General features: G+C 36.2%; 2 protein-coding genes across 2 annotated transcripts in view; one reads left to right on the forward strand and one right to left on the reverse strand.

Moving 5' to 3' along the window:
- LOC123236560 (zinc finger protein 420-like) overlaps positions 1–13,061 on the reverse strand; it is a 31,997-nt gene extending 18,936 nt beyond the window's left edge. Inside the window, exon 1 of the mRNA XM_044662968.1 lies at positions 11,948–13,061. Within this exon, the coding sequence (XP_044518903.1) occupies positions 11,948–13,061 (1,114 nt within the window). The remainder of the gene's footprint in view (positions 1–11,947) is intronic.
- Positions 1–19,346, forward strand: part of LOC123233177 (zinc finger protein 850-like) — a 282,653-nt gene that overhangs the window by 168,997 nt on the left and 94,310 nt on the right. The window lies entirely within an intron of this gene.

Genomic DNA, 19,346 nt, shown 5'->3' on the forward strand with positions numbered 1-19,346 from the left:
GAATCACTGGTATAGCTCAATGGTTCTTTGCCATAATTTTACTAATAAACAGAAGCCTTTACTTTAGGACATATTTTAACAGAAGCAAATCTGGGCTTTATAACTCAATATCCTATATATTCCTCTATTTACCTTAAAATCACTCAGATAAGTCTGTTGTATGAAACATCTCATTCTAGTTATTTGAGAACTTCCTCAAACCTTTCTCCTGCATACTAGAACTTTTCCCCTTAACTTCTTGATATGTACATGCAATTCATGTACAATCTCAAGAGGCTCTGATGCTACACCTGTCTTATTTTCTTCATGATTTTTCTCTTAAACTTTCCTTTACTTCTTTGAGTATGACATTTTCCACCTTCTATCCATGTCTCAGATTCTAGGTAATTCACTAAATATTTCTTTTATAATTTTAGCACGTAAATGATATTAAACAAAAGTTAACGATTTACCTAAAATCTTATTTCTCTAGTTATGTAGTTAAATTTCCCCTCAGATATGTAGTGCAAATAGAGTAGTGCAAGGCTTTGCAGGGCTGACATGCACCCTATTTGCAGTACAGATAACCCTTTTAAATAAATTTATCTGCTAATAAGTCATTATTGTTATTCATCCAAAGAATGTGACCACATCCCTACTCTTTTGTTTGTTCCCATGGTGAGAGTATCTTTCCTTTTAATTGCTCAATTTCTACCCAAATATATAAATGTTCATGTGTATATAATAATCCACTATAATGTAAGTATTTATAGAAACTTAAGAGGCCCAAAATGACCCACACTCCTGAAAAGTGGAGAAATTCATAGTTTCTCAGTTATAACTCAAAAGAAACTTAGCCAAAATAACATTTACACAAAGCATTTTCCAAATTAAACTACACTTTATTTCTTTTTCTTTTTAGGTATTCATATTTTATTTTGCCACAATGCTCATGAAATAAATATTATATAATGTATACAATATTTTCTTCAAGTTATTAAGCCCTTTGAGTAATTATTCTAAATATACAGAATCACTTAAAAAGTATATCATTCTCTCTGCAACATCTCATGATTTGAAAGCAGAGGTTACCAAGATACTATCCAGATGAATTGTCAAATGTCCAGCAGAAACTTAGAGATATTTGGTAACAAATCATTTTTAAGGAGTCTGAGTCAAACCAAATTTACCCAAATATTAAACCCCACCCTAGCATGACACAAAAAAATAATTTTATATAAGAGTCAACATCCAATGTAGGGCTGGGGAAGCTTGTTATTTTCCTTGATACTTCAAATAAAATTGACTTCAAAGAAAAATTTTAAATAGAAATAAGCAGAAGAAAATCTTCAGTTAACTAGGAAACATGTTTGCTTTTTCCAGAATACTAACAACTAGTGGTTATGATTTTACTTTTGGATCTGTGCTTACTGCTGGAAGAATTTGAAAATGTTTCTTACCTGATACATATTTCTCAAATTAGAAGAGAAAATGACTTTATTAGAATGTTATTTCTCCTACAGATCTTCAAATCAAAGATTTTATAAATCTTATAAATAAATATAAAATCTTATAATAAATTTTATAAATAAGGTTGGTCATGTAAAGAGAGGAGAAATTTAAAGTCCAGTCATCCAGCTATTTAGGAATATGCCCCATCTCATCTGATCAGAGCCTTTGTTTAAAACAAAGTTACTGAGGAAAGATTTGGTTATACTCTTATCCAGGCCAGGAAATCCCTATTATAGTGCAATCTTAAGGCAGGAGGTTATAGCTAAATTCTTATCTCATCACCCTAAGTTTACAACTGCTTCCACAGTTAGGGCTCAACATAAATAGAAGTAGACTTTTATACATTAAGACCTTTCAACACAATCTAATTAATATAACTAGTTAGAGAGCTGCACATTTTGAATGTTAAACAGTATATTTTGTATTTGCCCATTATCAGGACATGAAATGAATTTCATTTTATTTCTTTTTCCTATGAAGACATTTCTCTTTCTTGTCAAATTCCCAACATAAGTTGTGGGGCTCTAAATACAAATTTGAAACAAGAACACAAAACAGACAAAACACAATTATTCACTCACCCTTTTGTTTCCCCAGAAATCCAACTGTAGCATATTAGGAGAGAGTTTATGCATAACCATAAATTACTTCAACCAGAAAAAACATGAAGTAAATAAAACGGAAGATGGCATGCTTTGATATGTAATCAGATTCCAACAGTTTCTTCTTTGGCTGTAGATAGCATTTTCATCCTGAGTCCTTTCTGGTTATCTTGGAGACTTGTTTTGCTGATGATGGTTTAGTCCTTCAGAGTTGGCATCATATGTTTCTGTTACTTTTTTTTTTCTTAAAGAAGAGGATTAATCATGGACAATTTGGATTAAATAGTTTGGAAGTTTTTGGGTAATGTATATAGTATCATTACATACTCATATGCATCCAACATTGCACATAAAATTATCAAGACCTTCGATGGAGAAAAGAAGAAGAGGAAAACCGGAGAGAAGAAGAGAGGATTTCCTAGAGGAATGGAACATCGTGAGAAGAAAGGAGATCTGGAGGAGATCTACAGGAGATCTGGAGTTTTGGTAGGTATCATACATCCATCAGTAACATGTTGCAACACAATATAGCAAAGAAACAACATAACAAATCAGATACATACAACACAAACATGTTAGGATACATTCTGTTCCTTATGGAATGAGACAATGTATAATACTAACAAAATTAGAATTAGCTATAGGATAAGTAAGTACTAACAAAGGATAGTTAGTTACTAACAAAGATTATCTAGTTATTTAGATAGATGTAGCTAGACTAATACACTAATACATTAGGGTTAGTTTAGAATAGTTTAGTAGAATAGATACAGTATTAGATTAGGTTAGAGGATAACATAAGGTACTAATGTACATTACAGTGCAGATACAACTGACATAACAAAATTGCATTACATGAAGAACATATAACATACTACAGATCACATATCACAAGTAATGTAAATAGTTGTGTAAATAGTATGTGTATATTGTAAATTGTATTATAGTGTAAGTATTGTATATATGTAAAGGGTGTACACATGTATATTTGATATGTATATTATGTGTACATACATGTATATATGTATATCATGTATGTATATATTATGTATATATTGAATGTGTATATATGTGTATAAATGTAAATTCTGTGAATACTTTGATGTAATTGAGTTGCAAACATTCAAATGTAATTTGCATAAGGGAGTTTACTGTTTTGTTTTAATTTTGATGTAAAGACTTATGCAACGTCATGTTAAAATGTTTTTCCAAAATGGTTTGCATTTATTAGTTGGTAGGATATTTCTGTATTAGAATAGGAGTTGTGTTTGATGTTTGTTTTGACTTTTGTGTTGATATTTCATATTTGCTGTTGATTTTGTTGGGAATTTTTGCATTGTTACTTGTTGTTTTATGCTTTGAACTATGTAACTATTCAATGTATTTATCTTTTTACCTTTCCTTGTTGAAATCCCTAGTGTAGGGTAGAGTAGGATAGTATTAGATAGAATAGAGTTAGTGTAGGTTGTTTGTTATTTTGGGTTAGAATTTTAGTTTAGTTTGTAGTGCTCAAATACCAAAATTTTGGTAATTTTGGCTTTGTGCAAAGGGGGGGAACTGTTATGAGTAAGATTAGATTAGATGGTTATTAGGTATTGATTATATATTGATTAGGAAGTACCTAGCAGGAAGGAGCTGGAGCTGGGAATTCCAGGTTGGAATGAAGGAGGAGGAAGTCTATGTGTGTTCTGTGTGTGGACTCCATTAGTGGTAGGCAAAAACTGTTGCCAGCCTGGGAGAACTCAGAGCAAAGGACATCTTGCATCCTGTTTTCCCCTGGATCCTGTGTGGTGTGGCATTTAAGGAAAGAACAAGAGAAGAGGACAGTGCTTCAAGCAAAACCCTTACTGCTTAGTTCCTGAGACAACTGTAGCTCCTGGCATCCAGACATCATCAGTGGATTGCAGTGAGAAATCCCAAAGCCACAAAAGCCCTAGCTGTACTCAAGCCTGGCAGGTTCCAGGTTTGAGGCAGAAACCCAGAGACTCCAGTATAGCTCCTTGGGCCCTGTTAGTTAAATAGCTTAAATTAGTGTAGTGAATAAGTCCTTCCCTGTCCCTTTGGGTTTTGTTATTAGGTGTTAAGATTTTAGAGTAGTTATTCCTATCCCTCCTTTTAGTTGTTTCTAATTAAAACCCAATTTCACCTTGTTACCTTGTCAGTTAATTCAAGGCTTCTGGCCAGAGTGACAGTTGGCTGTTATTTTTCCAGTTGGGAGTGGTGTAGCTATACAATACTTCAGTGATCAGTTTTAGTCTCTCTTACATCCCAGAGAGTGTTCCCACAAACCCCATAGTTGATTTTAATATCCCTGGTGACCCCATTACTTATATTTTCCTACAGTATACACTGTTCTCCTGGTTATTTTCACCTCACTTTTCCATCAGTTCACTTAAGTCTTTCTAGGTTTTTCTGAACTCATCCTGTTCATCATTCCTTATGGCACAAAAGTATTCCATTACAACCATATACCACAGCTTGTTCAGCCATTCCCCAAGTGATGGACGACCCCTCAGTTTTCCAGTTCTTTGTCACTACAGAAAGAACTGCTAAAATATTTTGGTACAAGTAAGTCCTTTTTCTCTGATCTCTGAGGGATACAGACCCTCAGTGGTATTGGTGGTTAAAGGGTATGCATACTTTTGTGGCCCTTTGAGCCTGGTTCTATATTGTTCTCCAGAATGGTTGTAACATGAAATGAATTTTATTATAAAAATGAGAGAGTGACATGATCAGGAATCCTAATAAAATCTTGGCTTTAACTCTGTAAAAATAATTTCCCTTAAGTATATAGCTGAAAAAGATGGCAGACATTGACAGACCGACAGTGTAGCCCCAGGAGAGGCATTCTTTCCAATCAGTCCATTCTACCATCACTGAAGAAGAACTCTGTTGCCTGGTTGTCAATGGATTCTAAGGTAGTTAGTACATTTGGGCCTCTCAGTTTTATCAGCACTCTTTGACAGAAGAGGTTTAACCCTGGAAATATGACCTTTACATGCAGCAGCAGAAAAGGATCTTGGGGTATTTATATGGAGCATTACAATCAATTCCTTTAAGGAGCAGATATTCCGGGATTTCAAGTTGCCCACAGTCTGCTGCATAATAAAGAGGGAATATTTCCCAATGCTATTACATATATGGATAATAGAAGGAAAAGAGGCATGCAAGCAAAAGGACATGCATAGTTCCTAAGATATTTCCCTTTTTTTCCTCAACCCCTCAACATAAGATGGGAGACTCTAAGTTCCAATCAGAAACAAGGACACAAAACAATTACACTAAATTATTAACTCACTTTTCAGTTTCCCAGAGAAAGTATGACTGTCATGCACAGGGACAGGGTTAATCCATAACCACAGATTCCCTCAACCAGAATACTATCTCTTTGGGGAAAAGCTGTCCCTTTTTGAAACCACAGATTTGGCAGAAATTTCTAGATAGGCTCTGGGATGTGGAGCTCTTAACTTCCATCCCAGATGAGTTCCCCAAAAAGTACTGCCTGGAATTTTAAGCAATAAATAATATGAGGCCATTTCTATAAGAAAGAATATGAGGGGGCAGCTGGGTAGCTCAGTAGATTGAGAGTTAGGCCTAGAGACAGGAGGTCCTAGGTTCAAATCTGGCCTCAGACACTTCCCAGCTGTGTGACCCTGGGCAAGTCACTTGACTCCCATGGCCTACTCTTATCACTCTTCTGCCTTGAAGCCAATACACAGTATTGACTCCAAGATGGAAGGTAAGGGTTTAAAAAAAAAAAAAAGAAAGAACAAATATGGTTCATTATTAGGGGAATGACAAAGTATGGGGGTTTCATGTCTGCCTCTTACTTGAAAGAGGCTTGGTAAGTCCTGACCCTGTCTTTTGTAAGGAAGGGTGTCTTCTTTCGGACTTGTCTGACAGTTCATCCTTAGGACCTTATCTTAGAGTCTCCTTTGGTGGTTATTTTGATAAAGGAGGCAGACTTAGAGATATGAAGTCTTACCTCATTACTTTATCACCCAGAAGGTGAATCTTTATCTAGATCTGGGAAACAGTGACTCATTCAGCTTTTAAATATCTTACTGAGAGTGTTTTTGTTTAAAGATAAAGGAGAGGTCTCCTTCCCACCTCTAATCAAAAACCAAAAGGATCCAGCCCAGGTGGATGCCTTAAGGCCTGAGACTAAATTACTTAAGTTTGGTAGCAGGCAGACCTTCAAAATTTAGGAATAGCAAAGGTTTTGAAAAGAAATACTTTTATTTCTATTTACTAATAAATAATACAATTCTTTCCTGGGTAACAGCCTCACCCCTTTACCAATGAAATTATGCATTTTTTATCCTTGAAATCCTAGTTCTCATGGCTGAATTTCTACCTCATCTTTCCTAGAATTTTCACATCACTTCTCAGCTACCTTCACATGAGGTCCCCCTGACTTACACTTCATCTTGATGTGATACTTTATCCTATTACAAAGTTAAGACCTTTATAATAATAATTAGAGCCAGCTAACCAATGTTATGATAGAGGGGAGAGAGAGAGAGTCTGCACAAATCCCATTCTTACACCTGGAAGGTATTAATGCCTTAATCAAAGAGCCATAATTGTTCATTTTAAATAACTAAAGAGAAAAGAGTCTTCTACCACAAAGATGTATATTCTACAGAGAGAGAATTCAAAGATACATATGCTGAAACTCAGGACAAAGCTGTTTGACTGGGTAATAGATTATATACTGTTTCAAGAAAGAGCCTGGGAGGAGGAGGCCTCTGGGATTGGGCACCAAAGGAGGAATTTCTGTCCAGCAGCAAAAGATGGTCAGCAACTTGCAATATGGGCCAGGATGTGACTTTAATAATATGTAAGAAGATATCCTCAGTGTTATCTGCAGGGACTCAGTGACCTCTCTGGGTAGGACTGAATTATTCTTGTGCAGGAACATGTGTGGGATTATTTCCATAGCATATGCCATTGTTGTATTAGATTAATCCTGATGTTTCAAGGTAATTCTAAGTAACACAAAGGCAGTAGAAACATTTTAACACTAAACAAAGGCAAGGGTTGATTTACTAAATTGTATTTATAGTTCTACTGCTTATCCAATTCCTAGTACATAGTTAACACAACAAATTATCTTTTTATCTTGTACAAGTCTTAACCCTTAAAAACCAGAGAGGAACAGTTTTCCTGTTCCCCTAAAGTCCAAAGAGTCACAGACATTATAACTATTAGCTCTGTAAAAACCAGAAAGCCGCAGTATGCTTGCCAACTTTATTTCCTTTAAAAGAAAGAAAACAAACATATGTAAGGAGGTTTGGGGTAGAACCAAGCCCTGAAGGAGGAGGAAGTTACAAATTATAGTGTTTCAAGAAAGGGGGGAGGTAGCATCAGGAACTGGGCAATAAGGGAGAAACTTCTTCCCAACAACAGATGTTTGTCACCAGCTTGGAATGTTAATGAAGACCTAGCTCTGATAAAGTAAGTAAAGATTAAAATTCTCAGGAGACTCTACCTTAATTTAGAATTATTTATTAAGTGATAAAAATTGAGCTATAGAAAAGGAAGGCATAGCCATGTATGGCTAACTCCCTTGCCTTCTCTGCTGATACCTAAGAGCCAGAACTGAGCCTACCCTGTAACTTTCTCTCTATATGTTGTTCCTCACTATATCATGGTTCACTTATCACAGCTTCACTGTATTGCGAGTTTTTAAAAAATATATATCTAATTCTGTATCAGGGAGTTACACTTATTGCGGTACACTATTGGCTGATGGAATGAAAGGTGGCCAACCACAGCACTGTGTTCTGGGCTCTGATTGACTCAGTCAATGTAGGTTAATAAGAAAAAGGTTTGTAGGAGCGTAGAAAGGGTTTATAAAGCCTTAAATATATATATATATATATTTATAAATAATAAAATAAACATAATGACGATACTTCATGGATTTTCACTTACTGTGGAGGTCTCTGGAACGTAACTCCCATGATAGGTGAGGGATCACTGTATTTCTAGGAAAAAAGCCTCAGTTCCTTGTGTATTCCATTTTATCTTTTTCATCATGTTCCTTTCCAAAGCCCCTCTAATTGGAAGACCTTAACTTCACTATGAGCAATTTAAATCCTATTCTATATTTAAATTCATCACTTTTCTGAAAGATGATGAGTATCATTCTTATCTTTAGTCCTCTGGAATCATGGTTTGCCCAGGACAATAATTCACAAAGAAGTTATCCATCTTGATGAGTGTATGGAACTTCCAAACTGTGACTTTGCTATAAAGTTGAAATCACAGGTCCAAACCAAAGAGACATACAGGCACACTTTCTCCTTTCCAACATTTCCTCTACATAATTAGCCAGCTGATTTTCCTAAACCATGAGTCAGACTATGTCATTGTTTTGGATTTCAGTAGTTTTCTAACAGGCTTTAGATTAAAACATTAAAGCCCATTACTGTGACTGTAGCCTATTTTCCCAAGCTGTTAATGCCTGTCCATCAGGAAGTGAAAAGAAGCCTCTGTATTAATTAGAATCTTGAACCCTTGGACTCTATCTCCCAAAATTCCTTTTCCCTTTCATGTACGAGCAACATTAAGTTGTTTGTATATAGTTTTGGGGTCTTCTCCCCCTCGCTCTCCCTTCCACGTGGGTGGCTTGGATGAGCTCCCTCTGGACCCTAGCCTTTTAGTTTCCCTATTGCTTCAAGTTTAATTTTAATAAATCTTATTAAATATAATACTTGGAGTATTAGATATTAATTTTAAAATCTAAACCTCAAAATCACTGAAGAGGAGCTGTTAGAGCAACAGCAATTCCAGACAATGAGTCTAATGAGACACCTATGGTCTAGGGCAGTGATGGGAAAACTACAGCTCACAGGCCAGATGCAGCCCCCTGAAATGTTCTATCCTGCAGCAATATTATTCCTAATCTGACTAATACAATGAGTAGGATACAATACAATGAAACTTCGTAAGAGTTGCCTTGGAAACAGACTGACAGATGAGCATGTCCTTTCCTTTGGCCCCCTCTTTAAAAAGTTTGCCCATCACTGGTCTAGGAGGTGGACATGCTAGAGCAGTGGGTCTTTTTTTTTTTTTTTTTTTAGTGAAAAGAAATATGTGATTTTTTTTTTGCTTTTTAAGTTCACAGATCCCCAAAATCTATTCACTGAACCCTTGAGGATCCATGGACCCTGTCCAGAGAAGCTCTGTTCTAGATTGTAGGTTTTTACAATCCTTTTCAAGTCTGAGAGTCTATGATTTTGTGATTTCATCTCCGTAGGCTTCAGTTTCCTTATACATGAAATAAGGGGGCAAGAGAATTAGATCAGGTGTAAGGTCTGTTCTCTCCTGCTCTAAGTAGTCTAAGTCCATCATTCATATCACACAGGTGTTTCTCAAGATTTGGTTCTAGGTTCTCCTTTCTTCTCTTTTCATGTTCTCTCTCTTGGTAACCTCATCAGATGCCATGGATTTAGAAACTTTTCATGTTTCTCTTGGTTTTTGTGGTTGGGTATCAAACTTTCCATTTAGTCCTGGTCTCTTTTGTGCAAAAACTTGGAAATCTTCAATTTTGTTGAATGCCCATACTTTCCCCTGGAAGTATATAGTCAGTTTCGATGGGTAGTTGATCCGTGGCTGAAGGCCCAGCTCTCTTGCCTTTCTGAATATTGTATTCCAAGCCTTGCGGTCTTTTAGCGTGGAGGCTGCCAGATCCTGTGTGATCCTTATTGGTGCTCCTTGATATTTGAATTGTCTCTTTCTGGCTTCTTGTAAGATTTTTTCTTTTACTTGGAAACTCTTGAATTTGGCAATTATATTTCTGGATGTTGTCTTATCTGGATCGAGTGTAGAGGGTGTTCTATGGATCCTTTCAATGTCTATATTGCCCTCATGTTGTAGAACTTCAGGGCAATTTTGCTGAATAATTTAAGTATGGAGTCCAGGTTTCTATTAATTTCTGGTTTTTCTGGAAGACCAATGATTCTCAAATTGTCTCTTCTAGCCCGGTTTTCTTGGTCTGTCACTTTGTCATTGAGATATTTCATGTTTCCTTCTATTTTATCAGTCTTTTGACTTTGTTTTATTTGTTCTTGTTGTCTTGAGAGATCATTGGTTTCTAATTGTTCGATTCTAGCCTTTAAGGACTGGTTTTCGGCTATAATCTTTTGGGTTTTGGCTATAATCTTTTGGTTTTCCTTTTCAGTCTGGTCATTTCTGGTCTTCAGTTGACTTGCCTCACTTTCCAATTGCGAAATTCTGCCTTTTAAACTGTTATTTTCTTGCCAGATTTCTTCCACCTTCCTCAACATCTCATGTTTGAACTCTTCAATATCTTGTGACCTGCTTTCATTTTTTTGGGGGGGAAGGTTTGGTTATTTGTTTGTCCTCCTCTGTGGTCCGGATTTTCTCTGTGTAAAAGTTGTCGAGTGTTCCAGCATTTTTCTTACTAATCTTTTTCTTCTGTGTTGCCATTGTTAGCCCCGTCCCTTTTCAGCTTTGTCTTCACACTCAGGGTCTGCCTGCCCCCTCTAAGCTCCTGATGGCTCCGGTCTTCTTGTCCTGGGGTCAGGCCTCCCGGTAGTCCCTGGTTGGCCCCTCTGCCCGAGGCTCCTTCAGCAGTCTTGGGGGCTGCTTCCACAGCCAGGCTCCCGTCTGCGCTGGGTCCTCACTCAATTTCCTATCCTGCCCTGGAGATCTCAATTCACTCCCAGGGCCCTGCCTTTACCTGTACATAGGTTCGGGAAAGTCCCTGCTTTAGGGCTTTTCATTCACGCCCTGGGCAGCGCTTTCACCCACACAAGGCGCTGGGGAAATTCCCTGCTTTAGAGATTCACACCCGGAGCACCAAAGGGGAAAGTCCATGCATCCCCCCAGCCTCTTGGGGTCCCACAGCTCACAGGTACAAACCCTGGGGCTGCTAGTGGTTTACTGGTTGCCCCAATCCTGCTTTCACTCTTGTGCGTTGGCCTTGGCCTTTGTGCATGGTGTGTGTGTGTGTGTGTGGAGTAGCTTCTTCCTCTCACGTTTTAGTGAGAGCTGTTTCACCCCTTTATAGCGTGAAAATGCCCCGATTCTGTGTACCTTCAATGCTGCACCCCATTGTGGTGTTCCTTTGATCGTTTGGGTTCGTTTTTATGTCCCCTTGAGGAATTTTGTATGCATTGGTTAGGAGAGATCGAGCAGCAGCTCCTTACTCTCTGGAGCAGTGGGTCTTTAAGTGATGACCTAGATCATTCCCAACTCTTTAAAGCATAAAACACCAGATGACTCTCTTCTAGGAGTGGTCAAGTGGCTGCAGAACCAACTTCTTGATAGTATTTATATTTGTCATTCACAAACCTTTCCATTAGCCTAGAGCTCAATTTTGGACTTCCATGAATTGGTCTCTATTGGACTTTGTACCCAACTGGCTAAAATTGGCAAGCAGATTATTTTCATTCAGGGAAGCAGGCAGAAAATCTTAGGCTTTTCTTCACTGCTATAGAAAGGTTCAAGCTTCAGAGTTCAAAATCTGGCACATGTTGTAGGTGATTCCAAATCTTTCCATCATCTTCAAAAAATTATTATTTATGTAGTTTTAACATTCGTTTAAAAAATTTGACTTCAAAATTATCTCTCTATCCAGTCATTGACAAGGCAATCAATATATCAATTATGCATATGAAACCATGCAAAACCTATTCCCTATATTAACCACATCATGAAAAAAAAACAAGAAAAATGGAAAATTTATACTTAAATTTACAGTATGGCTATTTCACATTACTTACATTTATGAGAATCTCTCCTGGATAATGATCTCAGTCTAAAGATTTTCCCACATGCATTATACTCTTAAGAATTCTTTCCTGAATGAATTCTTTGATGTTGAATAAGATGTATCTTCTGTCTGAAGGTCTTCCCACATTCACTACATTTGTAAGGTTTTTCTCCAGTATGTATTCTGTGATGTGCAATAAGTTCTGGCTTTCTCCTGAAAGCCTTCTCACATTCACTACATTTATAGGGTCTCTCTCCAGTATGAATACTCTGATGGGCAGTAAGTTCTGACTTCCTCCTAAAGGTCTTTCTGCATTCTCCACATTCATAAGGTCTCTCTCCAGTATGAATTCTCTGATGTACAATAAGTTCTGGTTTCCTACTGAAGCCTTTCCCACATTCCCCACATTCATAAGGTTTCTCTCCAGTATGAATTCTCTGATGTCGAATAAGATCTCTATTGTAGAGGAAAACCTTCCCACACTCCTTACATTTACAAAGTTTCTTTCCGGTATGAATTCTCTGATGCTCAGTAAGTTGTGTCTTATTTCTAAAAGCCTTCTCACATTCACTACATTCATAAGGTTTCTCACCAGTATGAATTCTTTGATGCACAGTTAGTTTCTCCTTCATCCTAAAGGCCTTCCCACATTCACTACATTCATAAGGTTTCTCACCAGTATGAATTCTTAGATGTACAATAAGATTTTTCTTAGTTGTGAAGGCTTTCCCACATTCACTACATTTATAAGGTTTCTCACCAGTATGAACTCTCAGATGGCGAATAAGATTTGCTTTGCAGATGAAAGCCTTTCCACATACCTTACATTCATTAAGAAACTCTCTAGTATGAATTCTCTGATGCATAGTAAGATGTCCTTTTGACCGGAAAGCCTTCCCACATTCACTACATACATAAGGTTTCTCTCCAATATGAATTCTCTGATGTACAGTCAGATGTGCCTTCATCCCAAAAGCTTTCCCACATTCATTACATTCATAAGGTTTCTCTCCAGTATGAATTCTTTGATGTCGCTTGAAGCCTGAATTGTAGAGGAAAGTCTTCCTACACTCCTTACATTCATAATGAATCTTTCCAGTATGAATTCTCTGATGCTCAGTAAGTTGTATCTTTTTCCTAAAGGCCTTAACACATTCACTACATTTATAAGGTTTCTCTGCAATATGAATTTTCTGATGCACAGTCAGATGAGTCTTCATCATAAAAATCTTCCCACAATCACTACATTTAAAAGGTTTCACTCCAGTATGGGTTTTTTGATGTAGAATAAGAGCTGTGTTGGAGAGGAAAGTTTTCCTAAATTCCTTACATTCATAGAGAATCTTTCCAGCATGAATTCTTTGATGCACAGTAAGTTGTGTATTATTCCTGAAGGTCCTCACACAATCATGACTTTCATAAGAATTATCCCCAGTAAATTCTTTGCTCTCTGAAAGAAAGAATAAAGAACTAAAGAATCCTGACTTTTCTTCCTTTTCCCAAAGTTTTTAGTTCCTCAAAGAGTTAGTTACTTTTTTTTAAAGTTTATTTAGAATATTTTTTCCATGGTTAAATGATTCATGATTACCTCCTCCCCTTACCTCTCCCTTTCTGGAGCTGACAAGTAATTCTACTGGGTTATACACGTATCACTGTTCAAAACTTATTTCCATGTTATTCATATTTGCAGTAGAGTGATCTTTTAACATCAAAACCCCAAGCATATCCCCTTTGAACCACATTATAGATCCTATGTTTTTCTTCTGCATTTCTACTCCCACAGTTCTTTCTCTGGATGTGGATAGTGTTCTTTCTCATAAGTTCCTCTGGATTGTCCCGAGTCATTGCACTGCTGCTAGTAGAGAAGTCTATTACATTTGATTGTACCACAATGCATCAGTCTCCATGTACAATGTTCTCTTGGTTCTGCTCCTTTCGCTCTGAATCAATTTCTGGAGGTCTTTCCAGTTCACATAAAAATCCTCCAGTTCATTATTCCTTTTAGCACAATAGTATTCTATCACCATCGGCTACCATAATTTGTTCAGCCACTCCACAATTGATGGACATCCTTTAATTTCCCAATGTTCTGGCACTATTAAAAGTGCAGCTATAAATATTTTTGTACAAGTCTTTTTCCTTATTATCTCTTTGGGTACAAATTCAGCAGTGGTATGGCTGGATCAAAGGGCAGGCATTCTTTTAAAGCCCTTTGCGCATAATTCTAAATTTCCCTCCGGGATGGCTGGATCTATTTACAACTCCACCAGCAGTGTATTAGTCTTCCAATTTTGCCACATCCCCTCCAACATTTATCATTTTCCTTTGTTGCCATACTGGCCAATATGCTAGGTGTTTTGATTTGCATTTCTCTAATCAGGAGGGATTTAGAACACTTTTTCATGTGCTTATTGATAAGTTTTGATTTCTTCATCTGAAAACTGCCTATTCATGTCCCTTGACTATTTGTCAATTGGGGAATGGCTTGATTTTTTGTAAATTTGACTTAGTTCCTTATATATTGGGGAAATTAAACCTTTGTCAAAGAGTTTTGTTATAAAAATGTTTTCCCATTTGGTTACTTTCCTTCTAATTTTGTTTGCTTTGGTTTTGTTTGTACAAAACCTTTTAAATTTGACATAATCAAAGTCATTCATTTAACATTTTATAATTTTCTCTCTCTCTCTTGCTTGGTCTTAAATTCCTTCCTTTCCCACAGATATGACAGATATAACATTCTATGTTCACCTAATTTATTATGATTTCACACTTTATATTTAAGTCATTTACCCATTTTGAATTTATCTTGGTATCAGGTATGAAATGTTGATCTAAACCTGATTTTTCCCACACTGTTTTCCAATTTCCCAGCAGTTTTTGTCAAATAATAAGTTGTTGTCCCAAAAGCTGGGATCTTTGGGTTTATCAAACACTAACTTGCTCAGTCACAGAGGGTAAGGTGGGGGAGGAGGGATACTACTTCTCAGAAGGAGATTATTGGGGTCCCTCTCTGGCTCTGAATACAAAACCCTTGTCACATTTCCCATACACAGAATCAAGTCTCAGTCTGGGAACATGGTCTCAGTGTGAGGAGGAAAACTAGCATACAGCAGTGCTTACAGCTATAGAGGGACAGGGAGTCCTGGTCACAATTCCAAGGAATAAAAGGGTGCTTGTGGTTGCTCACAGACCAGAGTACACAGGTTGGGAGAGTATTAAACACACCCCTCCTTACATAACAGCACCTTGGAAAAACTGAAAGCAGTTTCTTAAAGAATCTGAAGCTTGGAACTATGCTCCCTTCATCATAGTTACATAGTCTAATTTAACAGCTTTTTAAATTAAAAGAAAATAAAGGATGGAAAATGAGCAAATAAAAAAAAGAAATTCAACACAAAGTAATTCTGGTGATAAGAAAGACCAAATCACAAGCTCAGAAGAAAACAACAAAATCAATATTGCTGTATGCAAAGCCTCCAAGAGAAATAGAAATTGCTCTCAAGCCAAAAAAGAATTAGTGGAAAAGCTCAAAAAAGATTAAAAAAAAATAAGATAGGTTTTTGAGCAATGGGGAAAATAAATGGGAGTGATACAGGAAAATCATAAAAGAAAGTCAACAGCTTGGTAAAGGAAGGACAAAAAATTCTGAAGAAATTAATACCTTAAGAAAGAGAATAGGCCATTTGGCAAAAAGATGCACAAAAATCCATTGAAGAGAACTATTTAAAAGGCAGAATTGACCAAATGGAAAAAAGGCACAAAAATTCATTGAGGAAAAGAACTCTTTACAAAGTAGAAGTGTCCAAATAGAAAAGCTACAAAAGGTTCCTCAACAAAATAATTCCATAAAATTAGATTTGGTCAAACGAAAGCCAATGATTCCATGAGACATCAAGAAACAATCAAACAAAGTCAAAAGAATGAAAAAAATAGAATAGAAGACAATTTGAAATATCTTACTGGAAAAACAATTCATCTTGAAAATAAATCAGGAGAGATCACCTAAGAATTACTGGACAACCTGAAAGCCACAATTAAGAAAACTGCTTAAAATTCATCTTTCAAGAAATTATCAAGAAAAATTAGCCTGATATTGTAGAACCTGAGGGTAAAATAAAAATTGCAAGAATCCACTAATTACCTCCTGAAAGAGAATACAAAAGGATAACTCCCAGGAATAGTATAACTAAATTTTAGAACTCCCCAGTCAAGGAGAAAATATTGCAAGAAGCCAAAAGGAAACAATTCAAATATTGTGGAGCCATAATCAGGATAAGACAAGATTTAGCAGCTTCTACATTAAAGGATAGGAGGACCTGTAATAAGATATTCCAGAGGGCAAAGCTGCTATGATTTCAACCAAGAATCATTTACCTGGAGAAACTAGGAGAACCCTTCAGGAGCAAAAATGAGTTTTTAATGAAATAAAAACTTTCAAACATTCCTAATGTAAAGAGAAAAGCTGACTGGAAAATTTGACTCTCAAATATAAGACTCAAGAGAAGCATAAAAAAGGAAACAGAAAAGAGAAATCAAAAGAGAGTTGATAAAGGATAAATTGTTTAAATCCATACAAGAGAAGATGATTCCTGTAACTCCTAAGAACTTTGTCATTACTAGAACAGGTGTGAGTTGAATATGATGGGATGATACATAAAAAATATAAAATTAAGGCATGAGAAAGAGGAATGCATTGAGAGGAAGAAGAGAAAAATAGAGTGAGGTAAATTATCTTACATAAAAGCAGCATGAAAAAGTTTTTACAGTGGAGGGAAGATCAGGGGGTAGAAAGGGAAGTAAGTAAACCATAGTATCACTGGAAGTGATGAGGGAAGAACATATACAATCAATTAAGTATAGAAATCTCTCTTACTTTATAGGAAAGTAGGAGGGAAAGGGAATAATAGAAGGGGACAGGCTGATAGTAAAGAGGGCAAATCAAGGGATGTGGTAGTCAGAAACTAAAGAGAAGGAAATCAGATGGAGAGTAATACACAGTAATCATAATGGTGCAATTTTTTCCCCAAGTCTCTTTAATAAAGGTGTCATTTCTGCAAGGAGGTGCTGTGGATAGCATGCTGGACTTAGAATCAGTAAGACCTGAGTACAAATGCTTTCTCAGATATTTACTGGTTGTGTGACCCAGGAGGGGTCTTAATATCTCTCAGCCTCAGTTCACTCGTCTGAAAAGTGGGTATAATAATGGCATTTATCTCTTAATATTGTTGTGAGGAAATGAGGGTACTCATATGAAGTGTTTTATAAACTTTAAAATGCTATATATGTGCAGTGATATGATATATTAATATATTACATAGTATATAAATATATGCAATAAGTTATATTAATCTTTGCAATCCTTTACATGGATTATATTTTATTATATGTCACTTTTTATTACATTAATCATATTATATCATATTTTAATGTTTCATTATATAATACCAATTATTTAGATTAATATATCATAACACTTTTACATTAAAAAAATAAAATAACATTGCTCAAATAACATAGAGAAATTAGTCAAATGTATAATAATACAAGTCATTCCCCAACTGATAAATGGTCAAGGGATATGAACATATGAACAAGGAGTCCTCAGACAACATAACTTAAAGCTCTCTGTAGTCATGCAAAAAAAATTTCTCTAAATCACTCTTAATTAGAGAAATGCAAGTTAAAACAACTCTGAGGTACCCCTCACACCTATCAGTTTGGCTATTATGACAGAAAAGGAAAATGACAAAACTTGGAAGGGATATGGGAAACTTGAGACCCTAATGCACTGTTGGGAAAGCTGTGAACCAATTCAACCATTTTGGAAAGTAATCTGGATCTTTTTATATAGCCCTAAAGGGCTATAAAACCATATATGTCCTTTGATATAGTAATACCAAGACTAGGTTTGTATCCCAAAGAGATAGGAAACAAAAAGGGGAAGGACCTATGTGTATAAAACTATTTAAAGGAGTTCTCTTTGTGGAGGCAAAGAAATAGAAAATGACAAAATATCCATCATTTAGGGTATTGCTGAATTATAGTACATGATTATAATTAAATACTACTGTGCTACAAGAAATGACAAGTAGGAGTTCAGAAAAACCTGGAAAGACTTACACAAATTGAAGCAGAGTGAAAAAAAATGAAATGAACTAGGATAAAAATACCTAGAAGGATGACTATGTCTTTATGGCTGACATAGGAATGAAAGAAAGGAAAGAAAAGACTATTCATAAAAATAGATGACTTTTGGATTGTATAAGTATAACCTTAAAATCAGAGGTGACAAAAAAAAAAGATAAAGGAGAATTAATTAATTTAGAGTGAGGAGGAGAAATAGAAAGTGACATCAATAAACGCAATAAAAAAGAAGTATGAAGAAAGAGAATGATATCAGACAATTGTTGCCATAAATTCTTCCTAAAAATTCAAAATATCTACTTTGTAAAGAAATGATTCAAATCATAAGAATAAGACATACAGGAATTTTTGACAAGAGAAATTAGGAATGCTCATCTGAAACATTACATAAACTGGTAATCAAAGAAGTAAAAATGAAAACAATTTGGAAATATTACCAATTAGCCATCAGATTAGCAAAGATCCTTTAAAATGAAAACAAATTTTGACACCGAATTTGAAATAGATACTTATTAAGTGGCTGATGCCATTTTTCTTTCTTCTTTTTTTTTTTTTTTAACCCTTAACTTCTATGTATTGGCTCCAAGGCAGAAGAGTGGTAAGGGTGAGCAATGGGGGTCAAGTGACTTGCCCAGGGTCACACAGCTGGGAAGTGTCTAAGGCCGGATTTGAACCTAGGACCTCCTGTCTCTAGGCCTGGCTCTCAATCCACTGAGCTACCCAGCTGCCCTTGATGCCATTTTTCTGAAAAGTAACATAGTAATTTTAGCTAGAGGTATAAAACTGTTCATACCCTTTGATCCAATGGTTCCACTACTAGGTCTACATCCTCAAAATGTTACTGAAAACAAACAAAAATCTCTCTCTTGTGTAAAAGTGAAATTTGGGAAAATGCCATCTAAAAGTGTATATATTTCTATGGACAGGGGAAATGTATCAAAACTACATTTCCCGTGATCCAACATGGTCCAACTGGTTTCCGTTTCCTGGTCTTTGGGCATGGGGAGGCCTACGTCGACGCAGAGAGGGTATATAATCTCCTGGGTTAGGAGGGAGTGGGCTCTTTGCCAGTAGGCTCTCTTGGCCAGCAGACTGGAGCAGTAATGGAGGCGGCAGTTTTGAATGCTTACAAGCGCGTGGTCTGATAACTTTATCTATCAACATGGCTTTAATTAAAATACTAATTTATATTATTATATCAGCCTTTATCATTTTTAATCTTAATAATTTGGCGAACCAGAAGGTCGAAATTCGAACTCTAAATCTTCCAGATAGCCTAACGATAGCCATGCCTGCTTTTTGGCCGTCTGGCTCAGCTCTTTTGAGCACTTTTTTAAAAAAGGAAAGTGGCTTTCCTTGCC

This window comes from Gracilinanus agilis, chromosome 2, assembly GCF_016433145.1.
Source record: "Gracilinanus agilis isolate LMUSP501 chromosome 2, AgileGrace, whole genome shotgun sequence".
NCBI classification, from domain to species: Eukaryota; Metazoa; Chordata; class Mammalia; order Didelphimorphia; family Didelphidae; genus Gracilinanus; species Gracilinanus agilis.